This window comes from Mustela erminea, chromosome 2 (assembly GCF_009829155.1).
Source record: "Mustela erminea isolate mMusErm1 chromosome 2, mMusErm1.Pri, whole genome shotgun sequence".
Lineage (NCBI taxonomy): Eukaryota > Metazoa > Chordata > Mammalia > Carnivora > Mustelidae > Mustela > Mustela erminea.
The window spans coordinates 17,346,707-17,371,431 of NC_045615.1; the positions used below are offsets into that span (position 1 = coordinate 17,346,707).

A 24,725-nucleotide genomic window follows, 5' to 3' on the forward strand; every position below is an offset into this window, starting at 1 on the left:
CCTCTGAGTCCTTAATATATCCCAACTACTCCCTTCAGGGTCTTACTCCAGTATTTTCCTGCTCCCTTGTGTCTTCCTTTTGTGCTCTTTTGTTACACCTACTCCTATCCTATATCCGACTTAAGTAAACAATAGTATCACCTGGTTTCCTCTTAAGAAATCTTCCCTTCTTTTTTGTCATCTCCAGATTGAGAAAAGCCAGCACTTCCTTGCTAGTCTTTAACTGACCCAATATAATCTTGCCTGGGGACCCTTCTTTTGCTCCTACAGAAAATGCTCTTTGAAGGATCAGTGGTGATTCAACAACCAAAATCAAAAGGTTCTCTTCAATTTACCTCCTTAACCACTAAGTCTGATGGGACTGGCCACCTCCTCCCCTTTTAGGGGGGTGGTTCTCCTACCTTACTATTTACATCACTCACCTTTTTGAGCTTCTCTTCTGCTCAGTCTTCTATTGTTGGAATTCACTGTTTTCTCCTTTCCTCCTGGTCAAATCTTCAAATAGTATATAATACACATGCATAAATGCCTTGTGTATTTCATTTCCATTCCAGACTTTTCTCCTGAGTGCTAGTGCTATGGAAGAAGTATCTACTTGTTAGGTTCCAACCAGGTTCAGGGTATTCAAAATTGAAGTCATCTTTCTTTCCTCCCACTACTCCATTTCTCCTCCAGTCTTCCCTCAGTAAATGGCATCAATTGAAACTCAAAGCAAAAAAAAAAAAAAAAAAAAAAAAAAGTGGGGGCGGGACAGGCACACATGCATCTTCCTCTCTAAATCATCTCACCACTGACTTTGGTTTTCCCTCAGATCTTCATATCCACCCTGGCCCAGCTGTCCCATCCTTGGGGTTACCCATTGGGCAGGCCCTATTCCTTACCTAGAGAATCAACTCTTTTATTTTATTTTATTTTATTTATTTATTTGACAGAGAGAGATCACAAGTAGGCAGAGAGGCAGGCAGAGAGAGAGGAGGAAGCAGGCTCCCCGCTGAACAGAGAGCCCGATGCGGGACTCGATCCCAGGACCCTGAGATCATGACCTGAGCCAAAGGCAGTGGCTTAACCCACTGAGCCACCCAGGCGCCCGAGAATCAACTCTCTTAATGCCTCCGGTGTTTTCTCCTTACTCTACCAGGACCATCTACAACTTCATCTTCATCTTCAGCTCCCAGAAGAGCACATAAACCTCAACTTGGTTCAATGCTAAACTACACTTTCAATTTCCTCTCTACCCATCCTGCTTTCCGGTCACAATGACCTTCCACTTCTTTCTAGAATGTTTCACATGTCAGTTTCTTCCATTCCTTTATAGGCATACTCTCGATTCCCTTTTGCACCTGTTGAATAAGTACTTACTCATCTTTTAATACATCAACTCTTCCGTAAAAATAGCCTGATGCCATCTGCACCACGAAAGTTCTGAATGATCTGGCCCCATAATATTTCATACACACTTCTCTGATGAATAATATTTTGTGGTTAGAGTCTCCCTGTGAGTAGGGAAGTCAGGAAGACAGGAATAGCATTTGTTCCCATGCGCCTGCACACTGTTAGGCCCTCAAGTATTTGAGGAACTTAGTGATGGAAAACGTCATCTCTAAACTCCCAAGCCACACACGACATAAAATGATATGCTGACAGAAGCTGTTTTGTGAGAGCTTTAATGGCACAAAATGTTTATAGCTACAAGTTATACATGTCTTGTAAACTGTATATAATGATACAAAGTGCTAACTAAATAGATGAAGAATGCATATCACTTTGGCTCAGTTAATTCCAATAATTTCAACAACTGGTTCACTTAAAAATTCACCCAACTGGCTAAATCTTCAATTTTCACTTTTTAGAATAGTAAGTATTTTTACTGCAAAGTAACTTGTTGCACTTTTCAATGTGCAAGTTTGTGCAGTTTTGCTCATGATTCTGTTTACAAGTACTGTTAGCCAGTTTTCATCAATCAAGAAAAATGAAGGCTGCCTTTTCATCCCCAAATTGTAAACAGGTATAAAGCTTTTTGAACATTAATCTTAAAACGTCAACTGTTAATTGTCAAAATCTCCTTTCCAACCATGCAATCTGTTTCTGTTCAACACAAATCTGGGTAGGAGCATAAACATGTATTCTGTATGTTAGAGCTATTAATAAATACTGCATGATTTCATCTTAGGAGAAGTTTTACTGTGATGATGTATTTATGTTTTAAGTAATAGTCCAAAATTTCACAGGTAGTTTAAGAAAAAGGCAGAACTAAATTTATTTCCAATGTTGAAAAGAAATCATAAATATACCCAAGTTCAACCACACTACTGATAGAATTCTATTGAATTTCAAAGGACAGCAATGTGTTACCTGTAAAAAAAAAAGTTGCTCTTATTTTAAGGTTGATTTTACTTTTTCCCTCCCAGGATACCAACTGTAATACAAGCTGCATACTGTAGCAGTTTAACGGTTTAGCTCTTTCACCTCTATCAGCCTTTCCAATTTTACCCGGGGTTTTCAAAATCAGCGGGCTGTCCGGTTCACTTTCCTTCCAAAGAAATCCAAGTATGAACACTTGAAATAAATAGGTTACAGAAGGCAAATCAAGTGTTACCAGGTTTGAGAATAAGATAGAAACAAGGTATAATAAAAAGATATCCAAAATTACTTAGGCATCAAGTGCTAGAAAGAAAACAAAATGATTCAGAAAACAATTCTAGATATATCATCTTTCTTAAAGATAACCAGCTATGTTTATGAAAAAAGATAATCAGAAATTAACTTTTTTTTAATCTGTAGGTTATTTTCCACTATAACATGTCCATTTTACAAAACTTAATGTGAAAGACATCTGTCTTTCTGCAAACTGGCAAATCTGGTTGCCAGTGTTTTCATCCCAGGCAAACCTGATGTGCTTTATTTAGTGAATAAATGGCCAGTTTTAAAATTAACAATGGTTCTCTACATTGTCAGGAGTAATGTCTACAACATAAACAGTAATTATTTATATATAAAACATATGATAGTATCCCCTTCAGAGTCATGCTAGTTGTTCCAAAATCCAATAAATCTACTTGGAATAACTGGTAATCCTGCTGCTTTCTAACAGTTTGGTCCTAAAGCTTCACATTTTAGAAACAAACAAACAAAACAGAAACAGTCTATCACTGAAGGAAGCTGCCGAGCGCTCTGGGACTGTAGGAGTCGAGCACGACCGAAAAGATGGCCCCGGGAGAACGTGACCGGTGCCTGCACAGTCCTGGGCACCACCTTGGGAGGCTTGTGCAGGTCAACAGTAAAAAGGGAGAGATCCAAGGAAAACAAATGGCATCTTCTCAGAACTTTGTCAACTGTTCCCACAACCCAAGTCTGGTTTTCAAAGTTGCACAAGTGCTTGAAATTACTCTGAAACAATCATCTTCAGAGTTTAAAGGCTTCAGAGTATAAGTGGTGCTTCCTAAAATAAGAAGCCTATATTTATACCACAAATTGGAACTCATTCCAAAGCCCCTTCTTAGAAAAGAATTAAAAAACAAAAAACAAAACTTAAAAGTCATGAAAAATTCACATGCAGCTAAAGCTAATTAAACAAAAATACCAAATACACACAAATCCCCAAAGCAATTTTGTATAGTTCTAGGCCTGAGACGTTCCTTAGGAGAAATAAAGATTCTACACCATAGAAAAGACAGCATTACAACATACTACTATTAAAATCTGTTGCTGTAGTTTAGTTCTCATTCTACTTCATACCCATCACTTATGTAGCCGGCCTCCTATAAATTAAAAGGCGCCATTAGGAGGCTGTTTAGACAAAACGTGGCTCCAAAGCTTGTTTAAAATAATTTTTTATTGCCCAGGATATTTTTTTTCTTGTGTCTTGCTTTTTTGTTTGTTTTCTTTTTTAATAACTATAAATTCAAGCTTAGTGAAGCTTGCTTTGTCTTGAAAAAACAAAACAAAACAAAACAACAAAGCTGTTCTATCATTTGCTAATCTGATCTCATTTGAAGAGAGAGATGGTAGTTATCTTGCAAGTGTAAAATTTATACCATGAATGATGCAGGTCTAAGTCTGGTGGCACTAAAAGGAGACGATAGCATTGTTGACAAAATTATAATCTGCTGGTGGCATTTGCGGAAAAGAAGCCCTTGCAAATTTCTAAGTAACAGTAAACTCTGTTAGGAAATTCTAAAGTGTCTTACAGGCCAAAAAGGGAATGAGGTTAGTAAAATGCCTCAACAGAGTTTGAATAAAATACTGGATTTGAGAGTTACTGGAACTTGGATATGTAAAAATAGGGTGGCAGGTTGGGTCATGCTTACAATGGTCTCAAGTTCAAATAAACTACTGTGACAATACACCACTTCACAGGTCACACGCTTTTCTGGGGCTGTTCTTTCCTTCAGTAGGTGCTGGCAGAAGGTGTGCTGAGTCGCTTTCCAATATAGATGCTGAAAGGAAACAGTAGAGTGTTTCATCAGTGTCAATGGATGCAAACCAGCTGCCCACAGGATGAACTGCACCTAACAACTCCATGTTGTAAAAGACTCTAAAGGTGTATGTGCACAGTTCCCTAACACCCTGAAATCTCTACTGCCTTCCTTAAAACCAGTCACCAGGCAGCCAAACTGGTTTTATGTAATTATGTTTACTCATTAGGCAGGACTGGACAGCACAGGGGCAGTGATCAGATGAAGTAAAACCAGAGAGAACAGATCTCTCCAAATGACAAAGCACAGCCAACTTCCTTTGACACGTTCCCTTACAGCAGACAGAAAGTTCTACTGGTATTTTACATACAAAATACAGTAACATGCCAAATCACAAAGCTGCCAGTGCTTTATAGTGGGCTCTTAACTCATCATTTAACTCTTCAGGCTTAAGGCCTAATACTACTTTTCCCTGCCAAGCAAGTATTTTACCAGTAAATAACAGAAGCAGAAGGGAAGTTAAGGAAAATAGGAAGCTAGTCCCACCAACCTCCAGTGTAATGAAACCAACTTTCTCAAATCCTTTTTCTTCTATACTCATCTATAACAATAGTTACACTTACACCAGGAAGCAAGACAATCTGTAGACTCATGAAAGGAAGAGCTACTGGAAGTTATAAAAACCAAGTTCTTGAGGGCAAATGAACTACTGTGCAGTAAATATCGAAGGGGAATTTGAACTGTTCCCCCTGCCTGCCCTCACACCAACTCTGTTCAACACTCACACACTCCCTTCCTCCACAAACCCTTCCATCCATTCTGCTGTTTGTGATCATGGCCTTCACCATCACAAAAACAGATCAGGTACTCAGGAAGACAAAAGGAGTTTATGGGAAAGTTATGCTTATGTTTCCATGTTTATGACTGTGAGTAAATCTCTCCCATATGCTGAGCTCCTTACAGAGGAGATAAGGGAGATAAGAGCTTTTGCATATTATATAGAGAAAATGATTCTTTGCACATGCTTAAAGAGAATAACAGATATTGCTTAAAGAGAATAACATATACCTTATAAAAAGGAAAAAACAACAACTAGTGTTTAACTCCTTCAAAAACAGATTTCCTCAACTGTTCCATCAAGACCAAAAAAAAAAAAAAAAAAAAAAAAAGAAAGAATTTAAAAGACAATCCTAAAAAAATTCATTATGTATAGGTAAATGTGGGGTCAACTTTAGAAGAATAAATGGAAATGCCACAAAAAAAGAAAAAACAGGATCCTGAACCAACCTACCAGTTTCACTCAAGGACTATTAAATAGAATGGTGTACTTTCCCTTCTGGGGAAAAAAAAATGTTCAAATCAACCCTAAGTTTATACACTTAAAGGTTAGTTTACTTAAAAGACTTTTTTTTTTTTTTAAATTTATTTGACAGACAGATCACAAGCAGGCAGAGAGGCAGGCAGAGAGAGACAGGAGGAGGAGGCAGGCTCCCTGCTGAGCAGAGAGCCTGACGCGGGACTCGATCCCAGGACCCTGAGATCATGACCTGACCCGAAGGCAGAGGCTTTAACCACTAAGCCACCCAGGCGCCCCTAGGTTAGTTTACTTTAAAACTTAGCTAATCTTGGGTGCCTGGGTAGCTCAGTGGATTATGCCGCTGCCTTTGGCTCGGGTCATGATCTCAGGGTACTGGGATCGAGTCCCGCGTCGGGCTCTCTGCTCAGCAGGGAGCCTGCTTCCCTATCTCTCTCTCTCTGGCTGCCTCTCCATCTACTTGTGATTTCTGTCAAATTAATAAATAAAATCTTTAAAAAAAAAAAAAAAACTTAGCTAATCTTGATGAGTCACTAAATTCTTTCCCCAAAACTAATATACTGTATGTCAACTAAATTGAACTTAAATGAAAAAACAAATAAAACTTAGCTAATCTTGAATAATTTATAAACAAGAAAAAAGGAAAAATTCAAGCACAGAAGAGCCCACTTAAAGATGATCATTGGTGGGGGTGGGGGACTGGGGAGGGGTTAGGAAGATGACCTTTGAGAAGATTAACATGAATAACTTATTTTCAAGTAAGAAAAATAAAACTCCCCTATTGAAAATGCTTACCAGTGTACCAATACTGTATCAGCTTCAATAATTATTTTAAGCTCTCCCTATTTGCACTGAAACATTAAAAGCAAAGCAAACTGTTTCACATCTATTTCTTATGTCTGGAAACACAAGAGGGGATGAAATGAAGGGAAAACCCATTAGGAGTCCACCAGTACTTACCCTAGGCCCAAAGCCAAAACATGAGAGAGGAAGAGAGACGGAATGAACACCTTAAGGAATTCTGCGGAGAAAATACCCCCTTTCTTCATGGCCCCACTTTTCCTCATGCTTAAAGAGACAGAGCGTTTGGGGTGTCTGAAATGGAACTCCCTGGGGGAAGAAAAGCAGAGGCAGGGGTCAGAAACTCAGAAACGCACTTGCTGAAAGCATCCTGGGAGTGAGCAGGTCCACTGCCTTTGAGTGGGAATGGCGTCTGCCATGTTCCCTGAGAAGACATGTGCAAGGACTTACTTAGGTGGAATGTTTTCAGGTCTACTGGACCAGTCAGACACCCAGTCAACGCTTTTCTTCAACGCATCAACTTCTTTCTCTCCTTCTGCAACTTCTTCTTCTGACTGTGAAGAAGAATTACAACTTTAAAAAAGAAAAAAAGGAAGCCCAATTGTTCCCACTACAAAAGAGAAATCTAGACAGAAAATATACTAAAACTCCTAAAGTTGTGCATCAGCAATTTTCATGTAAGAAACACGCCAGTTTTCTAAAAAAACTGACCCAGTGATCTGAGATCAGGGCATTTAATATCTTAAAAAGAACCTGAGTGGGCCTCACCATTGTTCAACCAAAGCATAGGATGTGAACCTGGAAAGTGCACTTCGGGCTATAATGTTCACTGAAATGTGGAGAGCATCAGTAACTGCTGCATCTGGGTGATACTTATACAGAGGCCCACTGCAACATTCTCTTTACTTCTGTTCATACTCAAAACTTTTCATTATTAAAAATTAAAAAATCTCCAAAAGTATATGCTAATCAATATAAAGTGATGAGAAAACAAGTGGGAGATGTGATGAGGAAGTAAGTAATAACAGTATTAATCATTTACCAAGAGATAAGCATCATTCTAAGCACATTATATGCATTAATGATTTTTACTTGGCAACAATGCCATAAAAACAGAAATTATTAATATTCCATTTTACAGATGAGGAAACGAAGACGTAAGTGCCTGAAGTTTTGTAAGGAGCAAGAGATAAGGCCAGTATTTAAACCAGGTAAACAGTCTCTTTGAGTCCCCAACTCCTAAGCATTAGGCTTTACTTCCTTAGACAAATCACTAATGAAACATTTTCCGAGGTTTATTCAAAATTACATAAGCTAAAAGACTTTGGAATCATTTATTTTATAATGGCTTAGAATTTGACATTTTTTTCCATCAGGTAAAAGAAAAGTAAGTCCTTTTTCTTGGTAATGATAACCTACAGTTTCAGGCCAAGAACAAGCAAAATTCCCAATAGCTTCTCTTTCACAAGAACCCTCAGAAATGAGATGGTCCTAAAAATGAACAATACCATTCCCTCAGCTTTAAGGAATGTGATGCTAGGACCTCAGACCCATGGGTCTCAAAGCTAAGAAATGTTTTGATTTGTTACTCTGTTTGAATAGAATTCATTCTTTTTGGTAGATAGCTATGAAATGCAGAGCTTGATATAAGCATGTGGTTCTTTTTGACAGGGCTAGTTCTCTGTGAACTAGGTGCCCCTAGTTCAGAGAGTAAAAGGGGCTACCCTACCTCTAGAGACTATCAAACCGAAAGTAAAATCCCTGTGGATTTTTGCTACTCTGGTAGTATCATTCTTACTTAGTTCTGCTGGACTTGGCAAATTCCACTGAATGACACAATGTAGCCTTTAGGATTAAGCTTTTTCCATTTGGGTATTGAGGTTACTCAGAATCATGAGTTGGCTCTTTTTGGTATAAATCTGAAAACATCCTAAATCAAAATGAAGTTGCTACAATTTCCTTATAGATCAGTTTGTGTACACACAATATTTGACTATATTCAACACATTCATGTCACTTCTGGTTACAGTTTCCAACTCTGGTCTCGCATTGTCTCTCCTTAAAACTGCTCGAAGACTGAGGTTTAAATTTGTGAACAAGTTAATATTTCCTACTTTCCAAGAGAATGAAAATGTAGTAAGATTTTATGGCTTAATTTACTTTATGATGTCATTTTCTCTCAGTTGAGTGAAGCAAAGTTATCTTTGGACTACTAGTAAAAACAAATTCCCCAAATCAGTTTAGAATGCTTACCTTAAGAACCAAGAATCCTATGCTATCCTCATTTACGACTGCTGTGTGCTTCCCTTTACTAATCTTAAATTTGCCAGTTTCAGGTTTTAAATTACCTTCCAATTCTTGGAAAAATGTACTTAGTATGGTAATAATGCACTTTATCTATAAATACGATTCATACTTTTAACGAATCAATAACCCTCCTCTGACTATTTTAGCCTGTTCTCATGTGCAAGTCCTTTACCTTCAAAGCACTTACATTCTCCCTCCATGGCCCATGTCAAGTTCTTTCTTGACATGGTCTCTATGTGCAGCTATTAAAACCACACAGAATAGGGTCCATAAACCCCAGTTCTACCAGAGAGGAAAGGGAGGACATTTTTCTCTGTACCAGTAACAGTGATACCCAACACTGTGCTGGCCCCTTCAACCCCAGAAACACACTACAAAAAGGACTTCAAGAGACCTAAATAAAACAGAGACTTCTGAGGACTATGGTCCTAAAAGTATAGTCTGAATGACCCTTTTCCTAAATGCATTATACCTTAGGCTTCCTCATACCATCACTCACCCAGCACATCTTAGTTCATTCTCAGGACTTCGTGAGCTCTCCTGAAATCAACCCCATGCATGGATTTATTTTAGTAGAAGGCACAAGAGCTGCAGGTTCAGACAGCCCTGGTTTCAATCCTGGCTCTCTCACCCACTGGCTTTGTGATCTTAGATTAATGATTTAATGAAGACAAAGCCCCACTTCTCCCATTTGTTCTAAGGGCTAATATCACCTCTTTCACTAGAATGAGAACACTGGAAGTGGGAAAAACTTTTTTTAAAAATAAATTTAGCACCTAGAATACTTCTAGTGTGTATTAGTGTCTTTCCTTCCTCCTCCTAGAATAGGCTGAACACATTCTCTGTTCCTCGTACAGACAAAATATATAAATGTTTGATAAGGGCAATCCCGTAACAGTCCTGTGGTAAATGCTTCTGTTTGCTAACCCTGAGCTTGCTTCTCGCTCATGAAAAAAACCCACCCTCCCAAAACCTGAAGTTGTTAATTTTTAAATGATCATTTCTTCAATTTTAAAAAAGCAATGGAAAAGGCTTTTTGAAAGTTTAAATAAATCATACCTACTGATTTCTCTTTTACTACAAGTCTTACTCTAAAAAAACACATTTTTCTTAAAGGACTTAAAACTGCTTTTCCAAAGATGTAATCATGTTTATATGGACTGCTCTGATTGTTAATATGGTTTACCCAACAATGCTGACGGTAACTAATACTCCTTTAGGTACTGATTTCTGAACTGGGACCACACGAGCCAATACTATCATAATCTAACACAGAAGCCAAAAATGTTGTATTTTCTACCCTGGCTTTCATAAATTCCTCTGGAATTCCAGGTTGGATGCAGTCAGCTCTACAATTTTATTTAAGTTCAAGTATCAGTTAAGGCTAAATGTCTACTGCCACTCGATGAATCAAGACAGCACTTACGAGAGTGTTCCAATAGGTTGTTAGGTAGATTATTAGGGGGAAAATGTATGTGTGTAGGGGAGGGAGGTCTAAGATCAAATAAGCTTGGGAAACACTTGGTTTAAACTAAGAGATTCTTCTATTGCCGGAATTGTCAGAGCCTTTAGTGTGCTACCATGTGCTGTGACTACTGGGGATGGGGAAGGGGAGAAAGGGAGCCCAGGGACTGTATTACTTCCGCTTGACTTTGGAACTATCTTATGGAGCTTCCCATTGAGCAAATGTTTGTTGAAACACATTCTGTAAAATGCTAATCTAGATTTTCAAAGTGCCCGTACAAAAGACAGTATGAAATGAGGACATATTCCTCAGGAAAGACTACAACAAATAATTAATTTCACTTCTCTTCCTTGGGATTCCTTAGTACACTTTTGCCATGCAAACTACTATTTTCTTCTTCATTAGTTATAGCTTATGCATGTGACAAAACCGACATACATCAGCCAGCAATTCAACAACTGCAGTCAGAATATCTCTGTACACGACAATCTTATCTATAATACAAAGCTCATCATAAAACAAATTTATATTCAATCCGTAGATTTTCTAGGTTTTAGAGAACAGCACAGACTATGAAAAAAGCAGGGAGAAACTGCAGCCTTCTGAAACAGAATACTGGGTGCACCCGACGTTATCATGCACAGTATTTCCAGTGCAAAAGGGGAATAGGTCACTATGCAGGGAGAATCCCACAATGCAAAGTTTCTGTCCAAATGCATTTTTAACATTCCTTCCACAAATACTCTGCCAGCCCATGAACACGGTAGAGAGAGACAATGGTTCTGGTCCTCACAAATTTGCACTCTGGCACTTTTAGGCGAATCAACACATCAATCCAGTCAAGGGCCAGCTATGAGCATTTTAAATCGCTAATAACAGTTACTTCTCGTAGGTTTCAGAATATTAATTGTTGTATACTTTCAATACTACAGCCATCTATTTTACTGACAACGTCAACTCTTAGCGAACCACATTTATCTTAAGGGACCCCGCAAAATTCAGATGAATATTCTCTCTAGCTGTTGAAATTCATCTCAAAAGTCACTGGTTTGCTGTTAGATGCAGGAAAAAGTTTTCACACCTGATTCTACAACTTTCCTTTTCATTAATTTTGTGACCTTAAATAAAACATCTGTCTCAGCTTTCTATTTATAAACTCAAGAAACTAGCCTGGAATACTGGAATGATACATTACAGACAAGAATTTTCCAATTCTTTTACAGTGAGAGGACCCCAAATTCTCAGCTGCAAGGTGTACAAAGAGAGCTGTATCATCCTAAGTAAATTCCAAAATCAGAAACTGAAGAACTTAAAACAGCTTCAAACTACTTTTTAAAGTTTTCTTACTCTTTAATATATTTAAGTAAAACATACTTATTTAGAGGTTCACATTCCTAATTTAATGTACACCAGAAAAATAAGCACACACCCACACATATACACACACCTGAGAGCTATGGTCCCTGCTGGTGTGCATCTCCACATCAAACATAATCTGCCCATCTTCTTGTGGGGAAGGGCTAGAAGAGAAAGAATTTAGCCATTACTTTTAATTCTCTTTTTGTAAAGTAAATTAACCTCCACTGGAAATTAGAAAACTGAAAGTTACAACAGTAGTATGGTTTTGAAAAAGCAGCAATCGAAAAGTATTATCTTGACCCCAAAGAACAAATGAAATAGACCACTCTTATACCCAAAATATTCTGGAATTTTGTGATGATGATGATTTCCTTTGCAAGGATAATTTCTTTTTACTTTTTTCCAATAAAGTTATAAAGATCTTCAAAACCAGAAACCTAATTTGGGGTTCTTTTTCTCAAAGTTCTTTCATCATTAAATAATTCATCACTAGGGATTTTCAAAGTGTGAAAGCAGTTCTCAGAGTCTAGTTGGCTCCCAGCCTCCAAAACAGCTTCCTTGGTGTAATCTGAAACCGGCCCCCACACAGGAGGGCAAGAGGCAGACCACTCCAGGGTGGCAGGTGGCAGCTTTAAACTAGGGAATTTACAGACCAGGCCTGTCTTGTAGTGACAGTGAGGTGAGCAGATCACATCCACCTCCCAAATTTTAAAAAGTATATAGAGGCCTTAACTGGGTTTAGTCATGTATGCCGTGCAAACACCATGTTTCTGTCTCAAGGCTATATTCTTTTTTTTTTTTTAAAGATTTTATTTATTTGACAGACAAAGATCACAAGTAGGCAGAGAAGCAGGCAGAGAGAGGGGAAGCAGGCTCCCCACTGAGCAGAGAGCCCAATGCAGGGCTCCATCCCAGGACCCTGACGTCATGACCTGAGCCGAAGGCCCAGTGACCCACTGAGCCACCCAGGCGCCCCTCAAAGCTATATTCTTGAGTCAGCTTCTGGGAGCCAGGAAGGCAGGTAGAATGCACATTCCAGGAACAGGGGAGGGAATGGGGAGCTTCCAATTGCCTAAGTCCAGCTCCAGGGTCAACCTGCAGTCATGTCTTGAACACCTCCCCCAACACTCTTTCAAAGGGCCTTCAAGGTTAAAATTATTTTCATGATACTATTATGATTTGCCTTTTTTAATTCTTATTCTGTCACATCTGTCATTCTTATTCCATGGATCATGAAATTTTCCAAAGGCTACATGAAATGTTTTATCATTACAGAATGAATGCAAAAGCAAATGAGAATCCAGCTGTTTTCTATTAAGCCAGATAATAAAGAGATTTGCAAAAATGTAAAACAATGCTACTACTTATTTATTTATTTTTGGTTATGAAAAAGTTATTTTTCATTCTAAAAAACTTATTCACACAGAAATGCGATGGGTTTATTATTGCTAAATGAATACATTTAAAAATCTGTTTTCATTTCTTTCTTTTTTTTTTTTAAGATTTTATTTATTTATTTGACAGAGAGAGATCACAAGTAGGCAGAGAGACAGGCAGAGAGAGAGAGAGGAGGAAGCAGGCTCCCCGTGGAGCAGAGAGCCCGATGCGGGACTCGATCCCAGGACCCTGAGATCATGACCTGAGCCGAAGGCAGCGGCTTAACCCACTGAGCCACCCAGGCGCCCCTCTGTTTTCATTTCTAATATAATTTAATGTCAAAATATATAACCCACATATACAAAAGATCTTTGGGGATCCCAGCAATTTTTAGGGATGTAAAGGAGTATGGAGACTAGAATCACCATTCTACTTATTTCAGAAATACCTGCTTTGAGAAATTTCAGAGTGAATTATATAAGCTTATATACGAATATAGAACCTTCAATAAAAAGTATAAGATGTATTTCCAGAAACAAAATTTACAGGTAAACTTTTACATAAAAACACATGATCATGAACCATACTTGATGTGATAGATGAAAACAACATGGTAAGTTCAATTCTTAATCTTATCAATGATTGCTTGTGTAACCATAGCAGGTCATTAGATTTTCCACTCCACACCCACGCTGCCAAATCTCATTGAAAGTAGAGATGAAAACTCTCCAGGCTTAACCAGTTCAAAGGAGATGTGATCTGTTAAAGCCCCCAAGAGCTCGTACACAATGTTAACATATAGAGATGATGGTGAGACAGATTTAAAAATAAATAAGATTACCCAAAATGTGTCAGACTGATTTGGCCTTGGAGTCTCAGACTATTATAATTAACATAAAAGAGCATTAAGTGGGGACAGCAAAAGAAAAAAGCTGGTTCTGTATCACACAAATATGTTAGTGTATTTGGACATTTTTTTGAACTACAAATCTCAGGCTAGAGCACAGGAACCAGATGGAAGGAGGCACTTTTACTGTCCTCAGTTTACTGTCATTATACTCATATGACACTGTTGCATTCACAGCCAGATATCAAATTAAGGGCCATTCTCACAGAGCCAGGAGTAGGTCAAGCAGTAAATGAAATAGTCAAGAACCCTACAGAAGCACTGTTCCACTTCTACACTCCTATCACTATACCAATCTCACTTAGAAGAGTACTAAACATTTCACTGGTGAACCGTTTACTAACAATTTGGAATGCATTAGAGCTTCAACCCTGGCTCATATTAGAATTAGCTGGGGAGCTTTTAAAATACCCTCATGTCTCTACCCCATCCCTGATGACAGAATATGAACCTCCAGGGACGTGGCCTGTGCACTGATATTTTTAAAAGCTCTCTGGGTCTCCCTACTGTGTAGGTTGACAACTCCTGCAGTAGGCTAAAATGTAATACAAAACACATAGGGGTTATCTTCTAATAACCACTACAGTGACAAAAATGTATCTCTGGGGGCGCCTGGGTGGCTCAGTGGGTTAAGCCGCTGCCTTCGGCTCAGGTCATGATCTCAGGGTCCTGGGATCGAATCCCGCATCAGGCTCTCTGCTCAGCAGGGAGCCTGTTTCCTCCTCTCTCTCTGCCTGCCTCTCTGCCTACTTGTGATCTCTCTCTGTCAAATAAATAAATAAAATCTTTAAAAAAAAAATGTATCTCTGGAATAGTTTTTAAATTGAAAATATGGTTGACCGTTGAACATTGTAGGGCACTGGACCCAACCTGAACAGTTAAAAATCTGTATATAACTTCTGACTCCCCTCAAACTAATTACTAATAACGTGCTTTTGGCAAGAAGCCTTATAGATAACAGAGTCAATTCACACATATCTTATACATTATAGGCCTTATGTACTGTATTCTTACAATAAAGTAGGCTAGAGAAAAAAAATGTTAAAGAAACTCATAGGGAAGAGAAACTACATTTACAGTACTATACTAGATTTATGGAAGAAAAATCCACATGGCTATGCAGTTCAGACTCATGTTATTCAGGTCACTATATATATAAATTAGCTCTGGGACGAATATCCAACAGCCTTAAAAATGCTTCCATCTACCAAAAACACTTCTCGACGACTTCAAATATAGAGATGCCTGGCAATTCAAAGGGCATGAATTGTGAAGACATTTTAAAATGTTATGGTGGGTTAGCACAGGAGAGTATTACTGGGCTACAGTCATAGGCCTTCTCTGAAAGATGACTAGGAACCCATAGCCTAAAGATACAGAAGCTGAGGGTTAGGGAAGTGTTCAAAAGCACGTGCCACGCCCTGCTTCATGTATTTAGAAACCTAACTTAAACCTATCCGGTCACAAGTAGAACTACAACCACAAGTGAAATAAGATGACCAGAAAAGCAAGCCGGTACCTTTTTCTCTGCTCAATGACAACAGCAAGTGAACAACAGGTTAAGAGATACGCTGGGGGCACCTGGGTGGCTCAGAGGGTTTAAGACTCTGCCTTCGGCTCAGGTCATGATCTCAGGGTCCTGGGATCAAGCCCCGCATCGGGCTCTCTGCTCAGCAGGGAGCCTGCTTCCCCCTCTCTCTCTGCCTGCCTCTCTGACGACTTGTGATCTCTATCAAATAAATAAATAAAATCTTTAAAAAAAAAAAAAAAAAGAGATACGCTGATACCAATGATCAAGGGTCATGTACTTGAATGCATAGTAAAAGTCTTACAAACAGGCCCAGAAGAAGCAGAAAACTTCAGAAACCCCTTACAAGTCCCATAATATAAATGTAATTAATATGAACTTCAGTCTGAAAGACAGACGAATGCTGCTGCAACTGGAATCATTGGGAAGCTGCTCAGCAAAGAGCCATCTGCTCTGCTTCTGCTTATAACAAGAGCCATCCCAGGCTCCTAAGAAGCACAGGGACAAAGGCAGAGAGATAAGACGGGGTGGCGGGGGCGCACAGAGTGCCAGAGCCAGCAAACCGGTCCTCTGCTACCTTGGTAACATCAGTGGATTATAAGATATGTAAGAACTTCAAACATGACCGAACTCCTGTTACTCCTTTTAAACTTTTTCTGACAAATAAAATGTGCTACATATACAATTTTTACAAAGTACAAAAATATTCAGAAGAAAAATATCCACAATTCCGTCCCTTGGAGATAATCACTTTTATTTTCAGTACACATTTTTAAGTGTTTCCTCAGTCTTTGCCTTGTGCATCTGCATTTTTACATGACTAATATCAGTTAACTCTTCATCAGCCAGAAGATCATCCAGTAGCCCATAACGCTAACAGCATGGCTGCCACCAGTCTAAAACTGTCACATATACCACCCATCCCTCCGGAAAAAAATCAAAGCTTACACTGCAAAATAAATGAACAACTCAGTTTCATTTTACTCATACGTATCACTGTATCCTTACTCTTTCACCAAAAGCAATCCTTCAACAGTGGAATTACTTTCCCAAAGGCCAATGTAGAAAAATGAGGCATGAAACAGAAGTTCCTCTGAAGACACAGAATGGCCTTCCAAATTAACTACCTTTACAGATCTTGGTTGGTGTTTCCAACGATGCAAATACCACTATAACTTGAATCAACCTGCAGTTTCTAGGACCCAAATGTTTACTGAGTGTCTACCGCACACCAGCATGACGACTGTCAAGGGTACAAAGGAAATGAAATAACTCCTGCCTTTTGGAGCCTCACAGTCCTGAAGGGGGGAGAGATACGTAACTCACAGAATGTGATCTCTTAAATAGGACACAAAGGAAAATGGGAGAAAGTTTAATACTACAAGTAAACATTTATGGCATTGACTTCAAAACTGATAAACATCAAAAAATGATACAATCTGAACAAGGAAATTGATTTAATCCAGTGAAAAACACCAGGCACTCAAATATTTGTCAATTAGCTATCTGATTTAAATTACACATGCTGCGATAAACCAAGAGTTGTGTTCTGTAAAATGAAAATGAAAGTAAATTTATTATTTTTCTCTAATGGGAACTGACCTTGTAACCCATCTGTATGGATCTTACTTACCTGTCACAGTGAGAACTGGCTCTTGAACTACTCTGTCCTGATTCGTGTTGTGCATCCAAAAGAATCTTCTCCATGTCTCCATTGTGGATAGAGGATGAGGACGGTACATGTTCTAGCCCCCCATTTTTCCCATTGCCATTATCATTGCCATTGCTGCTGTTCATGGGTAGCTCCACCCAGGAACCTGTTGGACAAGTCAGATAGCTTAAGTTAACCACAGCAGAACCAAACTCTGTCATGTGCACACAGATGTGAATGCGGTGAATTCTGATAAGAATTCAGTCTGGCCTCAAAGCAAATGCAAGAGTATTCTGAAGAAAATAAATAAGGAGCAACAGAAGTCTAAAAATATATATAGTTCCTGTTCCTGAAGTAGCTCATACAATCAACCAATTTAGAAGAAGCTGGAACTCTACAACTATTATCTTAGAAAATGCGTCTTTTAGCCAATTTTCTCTCTAGTTAAAGCTTAGTTTATATATGATAAGCACTTACGGAAAACTTTGAGATTGCTTTTCAAAAAAATAAGTGGCTACTTTATTACTACTTATCTTTACTATTTTAATTATATATGTTTAATATAACATATTTATGCGTATTTTTTCCCATAGTCTACTGCAGCTATTTAATTGTATCCTCCCCACAGATGAAGTAAACCTATGGCTTAGAAACTTCTTAGAAGTCATCTAAATAAGTTAACAACTGTCCTAATAAGCACAATTAGAGGCTTCTAGAGAACTTAAATCCAATCATAAAATTTTCAATTTGTGTACAAATGTGCCACATAAAATTAATGCACATAGCTCTAATTAAATCTGGTGATAATACTAAAAAAAATCTGAAAAAAGCTTTCTTTCTACCCCACAAATTAGTTTATTCCTTTCCTTTATACCTCACCTCTTTCTATCCTCTCCCTATGCACTAACCATACCTCGTGGACTTGTCCTTTCTTCTCTCCCACCACTTCCTATTTCCGAGAGTTTCACAAAGCCTTGTTGGTTTTAGGGGAGAAACTGCGCATCTGTACAGGAGACACTGAGGTTTTCTCAGGCCAACAGTCAAAGAGGGTGGAGCCACAGGAAAGGGGACGTGGCCCTGGTAATCTGGATAGCTCTTGAAAATATTTATTTATTGGCTCAGTGAGTTTGCTGAACACATTACAGTGCTTTAATTTTAATAAGAATTGGTAACAGCAGCCAATTCACAACAAAAAGAAACAGTGCTGAATTTTCTTCCTAATTTCCATTCTGTATAATAAATTTTATTTTATAAAATATAACCAAGCAGATTGATAGGGCCATTCCTCCAAACTCTCAGCAGAAGCATTAGAGTTCTGTGGCTGAAGAGTCTTCCATCAGTAAATCAGAACCATCACCAAAAGAGGCTCAAACTCTAAAATGCACTCTCAGTGAGGTGAGGACTATTCTAGATCCAAAGTAAACTCAACATCATCCTTACTGGAAGGAAAAGCTCAAGGCAGACCTGGGTGGAAACCCGACTCTACCACCTAGTTTTTGCCTGTCTTTCTGAGCTTCAGTATTCTCTGTAAAACAGATATTCAAAAATACAGATCCCTAAGAGCAGCTCTGAGGATTAAACACAGGACACAGGTAAAGTACCCAGTAGGTGGAGATATTCAGCTATCCACTAGTTAGAAGAGCTTACATTTGTCAAGTACTTAGAACAGCATTGGCTAAATGAAAATGAAGTTACCCTTTCCGTCCTTTCCCTCTAAGGCAGTCCCAGTATGTGTCACAGTCCCATAACCACCGCCAAATCTTTGGGACTGTACTGCCAAACAACACAGTTGCAGGACATCTCTGTGACCTCATTCTATACACAAAAATGGGCACAGACTAGACAGAACTCAAAATGGATTAACAAGTTCAACTAGCAAAGCTAAGACAGATTTAACACTAACTAAAGGTAATTTAAATACTTCAAGTGCCTCTGGAGTATATGAGAAATATGCCAAAGCATCTCTAAATTTAGAGTTCTGCAAAGTATTTTAACAGAAAGAGACAGAAAAAGAAAGAGGTATATGATAAATTTTTCTACTCATACTGTTTTCTAGGATTGTCAAACTTATTTTATACCAACAGAATCCATTCTTCTTGTATAGAAGACTGAAGTGTAAAATAAACAAAACAACCAAAAGACCTGAGCTGTTCTGGTAAAAAACTAAGGAACCAGGAGTTCATGATGGGTCTCTGTGGAAGCCAGTCTTCCCTTAAATATAGTTAATTTTCACTTCAAGTAGCTGATCAAAGAAAAAAGTGCTGTAGCAGTATTAGCTTTTCCAGACCTTACTTTTTTGAAGGACTTCCAAACGAGTATCTAAATTCTACTTTCTGCATTAAAAATGCATGAGCAATCATAACCTAGGAACTTGAGAAGACATACCTGGAAAACCTTAGTAAAACTGATCTTTGTGATTAGCTTCATACCCAGCATAACTGAAGTCATTTCTACTTAAGGCAGACAATATTTATCTGGCATATACTAATACGGTGGTTAAGAGCAGAGAGTGAAGGCAGACTCCCACTCTAACACTTACAGCTGTTACACCCTAGACAGGTTACTTAACCCCTTAACAGTTTTATCATCTGTAAACTGGGGATAATAATTACATCTACCTCATAGGATTGTTAGAAGGTTGAAATGAATAAAGCATGGAGAAAAATAAAGAAGGTCACTAGTATATGGAAAGTGCTATGTGTTAGCCACTACTGTAATTATATTCTGTATCTTTTAAAAATATATCTTATTGCAAAAATGTTTCTTGAAAATAAACATATAAAGTAAAAATACCTCTCCTCCCAAGCTCCCATTCCCATTCCTAAAGGCTACTTTTCAAAGGTTCCTATGTCAACTTCCAGAGCTTTTTCAATGAAATACAGTGCTGTTCTTTGGTTTTGTTTTTACAGAAAAATTGAATTGTACTATACATATTTTTCTCTAAGAAGCGTTTCTTTTGTTTCTTTTCTTTTTTAAAAGATTTTATCTATTTGAGAGAGAGAGAGTGTGCCAGCATGAGCAGGGGGAAGGGCAGAAGGAGAAGCAGACTCCCCTCCAAGCAGAGAGCCTGATACAGGGCTTGACCCCAGGACCCTGAGATCATGACCAGAGCCAAAGGCAGACGCCTAATCCACTGAGTCACCCAGGGGCCCCTGTAAGAAGCATTTCTTACCTAACAGCTTACAGATAGATGTCTTTCAATGTCAATGTATATTACCTTACTTCAAAACAACTGCTTTGCATCTCATCTCATAACATACTTTAACCATTATCCAAATGTCAAGGTTAACCATTACCCAAATTGTTTCTAATATTATGTTATCTATAATCAGGTCTTCAATAAGTGATAATCTGACAATGTGCATTAAGACACCTAAAAAGGTAGACTTCCCTTAATAATTCTCTTCCAGATAGGTTATCTATGGACATAAACAGCATTGCACAAAAAGTTATGCACACAAATTATTAAAACCTTCATTTCTGACTAAGATGGGAAAAAATAAACTTGTCTTTCTCAACAGATGGACTACACATGCTTTTCATTACCTAGTTCATTCCTGATTTACAGCCTCAGAATTTCTTGATGTTCTAACTCCACCAATTCTCACAAAGTCCCCTTCTCCTTGGAAAGGAAACAAGACAAGATATGAGGATTGCGCTGTCCAAGCAATACAAAGTAGAAAAAAATCTGAGTGAATTCTCTTCCTAATAATCAGACTTTAAAATTAAAAACTATAGGCTCTCTCCACTATAGTAAAACACTACTTAAAACTGAAAAGACCTCTCTATGCCAGACTCTACACATACACAATACATGAGATATACTTTAGTTTAAGTGATTGAGAATTCCTAAGAGATTCACACTTCTACATTTTGTAATATAGTATATTGTGAGGATTGGCCCAGTAATTGCGAAGGAGGAGGGAGTGGGAGAGCTGAGGGGTAGAGGAAGGGAGAGAAGGAAGAAGAGTAGTTCTCATCTTTTTCCACAACTTTCCAAGGTCCCATGTATAACTCTTATCCTAATCAGGGGTAACACATGCCATTATGTCTGATGTTCTTTCCTTGAAGCCTTTATTTTATGTAAAGTTCTGGATGCTGGAATCCAGACCAAGAACAGTCACCAAAATTCTTCTTTAAAAAAAAAAAAAAAAAGTTAGGGCACCTGGGTAGCTCAGTGTTTAAAGCCTTTGGCTCAGGTCATGATCCCAGGGTCCCGGAATCGAGCCCCACATTGGGCTCTCTTCTCAGAGGCCAGCCTGCTTCCCCCCTCTCACTCTGCCTGCCTCTCTGCCTACCTGTGATCTCTGTGTGTCAAATAAATAAAAAACATTTTTAAGAAAAAAAAAAAAAAAAGTAGGTCATTTTCCACAAGTGGATACTTACACACCAGTTACTTATGTATTCAAAACAGTATCATGAAGCAGTAAGTCTCACATGCCATAGCCTTAAAAGCCTTCTCACCATACTGGGGGAGCAAGTACATCACAGCTGAAGATGTTTAAAACGGGGGGGGGGGGGGGGGGGGGGGCGGGGGGGTGAAAAAAAAAAGGAAGAAGAAAAAGAAAGGCTGTACTTCCTACATTAAATAGTAACAAGATTTTCTTATATTACCTACCAACTTATATAGCATAAATGTATACAGATATTCTTATGTAACTTGTTAGTTTTCTTAAGAATAAAACTGAAACTGGAAACTGGAAAAATGTTGTTTTAACTCTGCCAGTAGTTCAGATATTTATCTACTGATTTTGTAAGGAAAATGAATAGTTTCCCAATGGTAAACAAACAAAAAAAGTCAGAGAAAGGTTTCATTATTCCAAATATTTCAATAATTTGCTGTTAAAACTGTCTTGACCCCTGAACTGAAGAAAAATCCCAAACCACAGATAATCTGTACAATGAGTTCATCTCCTGTGTTTCATAGTTATGCAACTTTACAGAACAAAGAACTTCAACTTATCAGCAATTTGGGTAGTATTAGATATCTGAATAAGTTGTTTTACCTAGCGCCCAAAAATCACTTAAAGGAATCAGTAAGGCTTCTTGTTTTGATTAAACCACTGTTGTATAATGAACTAAAAACAAAAATAAAAGACAAGAAGGGAGAAATTAAATATGGCACTAGCTAAAAGGTTTTCAGTAACTTTTCAAAGCTCACCCTACTCAAAAAAAGTGCTTTCTATCTAGCAGACTTCCCAAAGCCAACATTTTGGTATCACACACAAAGTGTTCTTCCACTTCTGTTAAGGTTAATATAAACGTAGCAGCAACTCAAAGACCAAAAACATCAAATACCTCTTATGTCTATCAGACACAGAGATAAACAATCACAGACAACCCGACCCCATTTGCTGTTTTTGTTAAATGGTCAAAGGAAACTAAAATTCCTTTTTTCCTGTGAAATCATGTATGCATACTAACCAAACAGCCAACTTGAGAGTACTGCAGGAAAATGGTGAGTACAATCAAGAAACAGTACACTAAAGAGAGCTAGATAGGCAGGTCACCTCTGTACATCAGGTAGAATAACCTACTGGGAGAATAGGAAACACACATTACCAGGGGATTCTGGGCTACTATCAGAAAGTAAAAAAATCTCAGCTCTAAGTCCTAGCCTGCTGTGAACTTGAGAAAACATACTTTACTCTTGCTCTCTTTACCAGTAAATAACAGAGACAGTAAGCACTAAAGTGTCTTCCCATTCTAAAATTCCATGCTTCTAAAACGGTATGCTAAAAATGGTAAGCAGTGTTTTAAGTGCACATTAAATACATGAAGCAAATGTTTAAGACACATAAATTAATCCTTTCTGTGGGAAATAATATACAAATCTTAAATTCCAGAACATAAGTCACCTGGGTTTCAAAAACTCAACATTTAAGAAAAATTTATCCATCAAAAGATGGAACAGCAGCAACAAGCAATGAAAATATCTTAAAATACTCAAATTCTATCCCCATCTTGTGGGGAGGAACTCTTTTCCCCAAAATAATTTTTAGGCCACGATGGAACACCTCCCGCTTATGAAAGAGATTGCAATGCCTTTGAAAATCAGTTAAGCATCCAAATGACTTTTAAACGATTTCATCTGGCCATATGCTAACTGTCCCAACTGCCTCTTTCATAAGATCAATTACAGAAAGGTTGGGCAACGATCTTTCCAAGAAAACTGAGCTTTCAAGACAACTGGGGAAAACCTTAGGACAAGATGTCTGAGCACCAGAATGTTATGATGAGCAATTGCAGCTGGTCGTAACTCAAATATTGCACATTAACTTCCAAGCGCCCGACTGTATCAGTGTGGTTTTAATCCCGTTTCTGAACATTTATTGCCACAGATTCCATAATTTATGCAATCTTGCATGGCTCAAGAGGCTGTTCACAAAATGTTTTCAGGGCACACAACCCCATCGTTTAAAAAGCAAAACCAAAAAACTCACTTGGGCCAACTCTCATAAAAAAAAAAAAAAAAATTAACAAAACAAAACACGGAAAAAAGTAGCACAGCCTCCTCACCCCCACCCCCACCGTCAAACAAGTAACCACTAAATTACCAAATGATTTTCCTGACCAGCCTGTGGTAACAAAGGAAGGGAACTGGAGGGCTTACATTCCGAGTCCTAAGGGGAGGCCGACCCAGAGAGCTGGGGTCAACCCGGCCAGGCGCGAGCCCCGCCGCACACCTGACCGCCCGCGCGTCCTCCCGCCGCCCCCTCCCCTCGGCCCGCCGCCCGCCGCCCGCGTCCATCCCCCGGCGTCCCAGCTGCACGTCCCCATCCCTGCCCACGTCCCCTCCGCCGCCCGCTCCGCCCACCGCGCTCCCCGCGCCCCCAAGGCCCGCCCCCCCGCGTTCCGATTGGCTAAGCTAGGGGGGGCCCACCGCAGGTGGGATCGGCTCGCCCCCTTCTCCTCCCACCCAGCAGCCCTCCTCGACTGCAAGTCCAAGCAGCCCCCCGACCGAGACCAGGAGGTAGGGGAGACGGGCCACAGGAAGACAGGAGCCACTCCTCCTGACAGGTGATGGGAGCTGTCAGTCACCCGCACATCCTCAGCCTCGGCCAATGGACTGCCTTCTCCTCCCGCCCCCCGCGCAGAGCTGGCGGCGGCGGCCGGAGCAGCTCCTCCCCCGCCCCCCCACCCTCTTCGCCGAGCCCACCGGCCCTGCACTCACTGTTGAGGCCGGCTGGCGGGGGCAAAGGTTGTTCACCTTCCTCGCAGTTGTTGTTGTTGTTGTGCGGGGGAGGCGGCTGCTCTACTAAATGAGACGACATTGTCAGGTAGCTGGAAGGGCTTGCGGCCGCAGCAGGACCGTCTCTGGTTCTCCGGCAGCAACACAACAAGCCGAGTCCCCCGCCCCCTTTTCTGCGCCTGCGCAATCCCTCCCCTACCTTGACGTCAGGGTCCGCTCCGGCCACGTGATGACAACACAACAAGCGACGGGGCGGGGAAGGGGCGTTCCCAGTCGAGCTTCAGAACGGGAGACGCGGGAGTCACGCTGACGCGCGCACCTGGAATGAATTCTTGCGTGTCATTGTACTGGCCTGATGGAGTGACTTATGCGACTGGAACTGATATAGAGGTTAGGGAGAAATGTGTA

At 39.4% G+C, this 24,725-nt stretch overlaps 1 protein-coding gene across 3 annotated transcripts; it reads right to left on the reverse strand.

Moving 5' to 3' along the window:
- Positions 1-1,648: 1,648 nt before the first annotated feature.
- BNIP3L (BCL2 interacting protein 3 like) lies at positions 1,649-24,500 on the reverse strand. Of its 3 annotated transcripts, none has more exons than XM_032332377.1 (6): positions 24,300-24,500; positions 17,108-17,291; positions 11,751-11,823; positions 6,982-7,085; positions 6,691-6,840; positions 1,649-4,436 (listed from the first exon to the last, which is right to left on the reverse strand). In XM_032332377.1, the coding sequence occupies exons 1-6, from the start codon at positions 24,397-24,399 to the stop codon at positions 4,388-4,390; spliced, it is 660 nt and encodes a 219-aa protein (XP_032188268.1). In that variant the 5' UTR covers positions 24,400-24,500; the 3' UTR covers positions 1,649-4,387. The 3 variants fall into 3 exon arrangements, with proteins under 3 accessions (XP_032188268.1, XP_032188270.1, XP_032188269.1); XM_032332379.1 differs by lacking the exon at positions 24,300-24,500 and adding an exon at positions 23,739-23,824; XM_032332378.1 differs by lacking the exon at positions 24,300-24,500 and adding an exon at positions 18,039-18,182.
- Positions 24,501-24,725: the final 225 nt, after the last annotated feature.

What these genes read in the sequence shown, in the direction of transcription:
- BNIP3L (XM_032332377.1), bottom strand. Translation starts at nt 24,399, where the DNA reads ATGTCGTCTCATTTAGTAGAGCAGCCGCCTCCCCCGCACAACAACAAC. An exon ending in CCCGCCAGCCGGCCTCAACA is followed by an intron (nt 17,292 to 24,299) that starts GTGAGTGCAGGG and finishes CTTGTCCAACAG; the next exon opens with GTTCCTGGGTGGAGCTACCC. An exon ending in CCTGAAAACATTCCACCTAA is followed by an intron (nt 6,841 to 6,981) that starts GTAAGTCCTTGC and finishes TTCTTCCCCCAG; the next exon opens with GGAGTTCCATTTCAGACACC.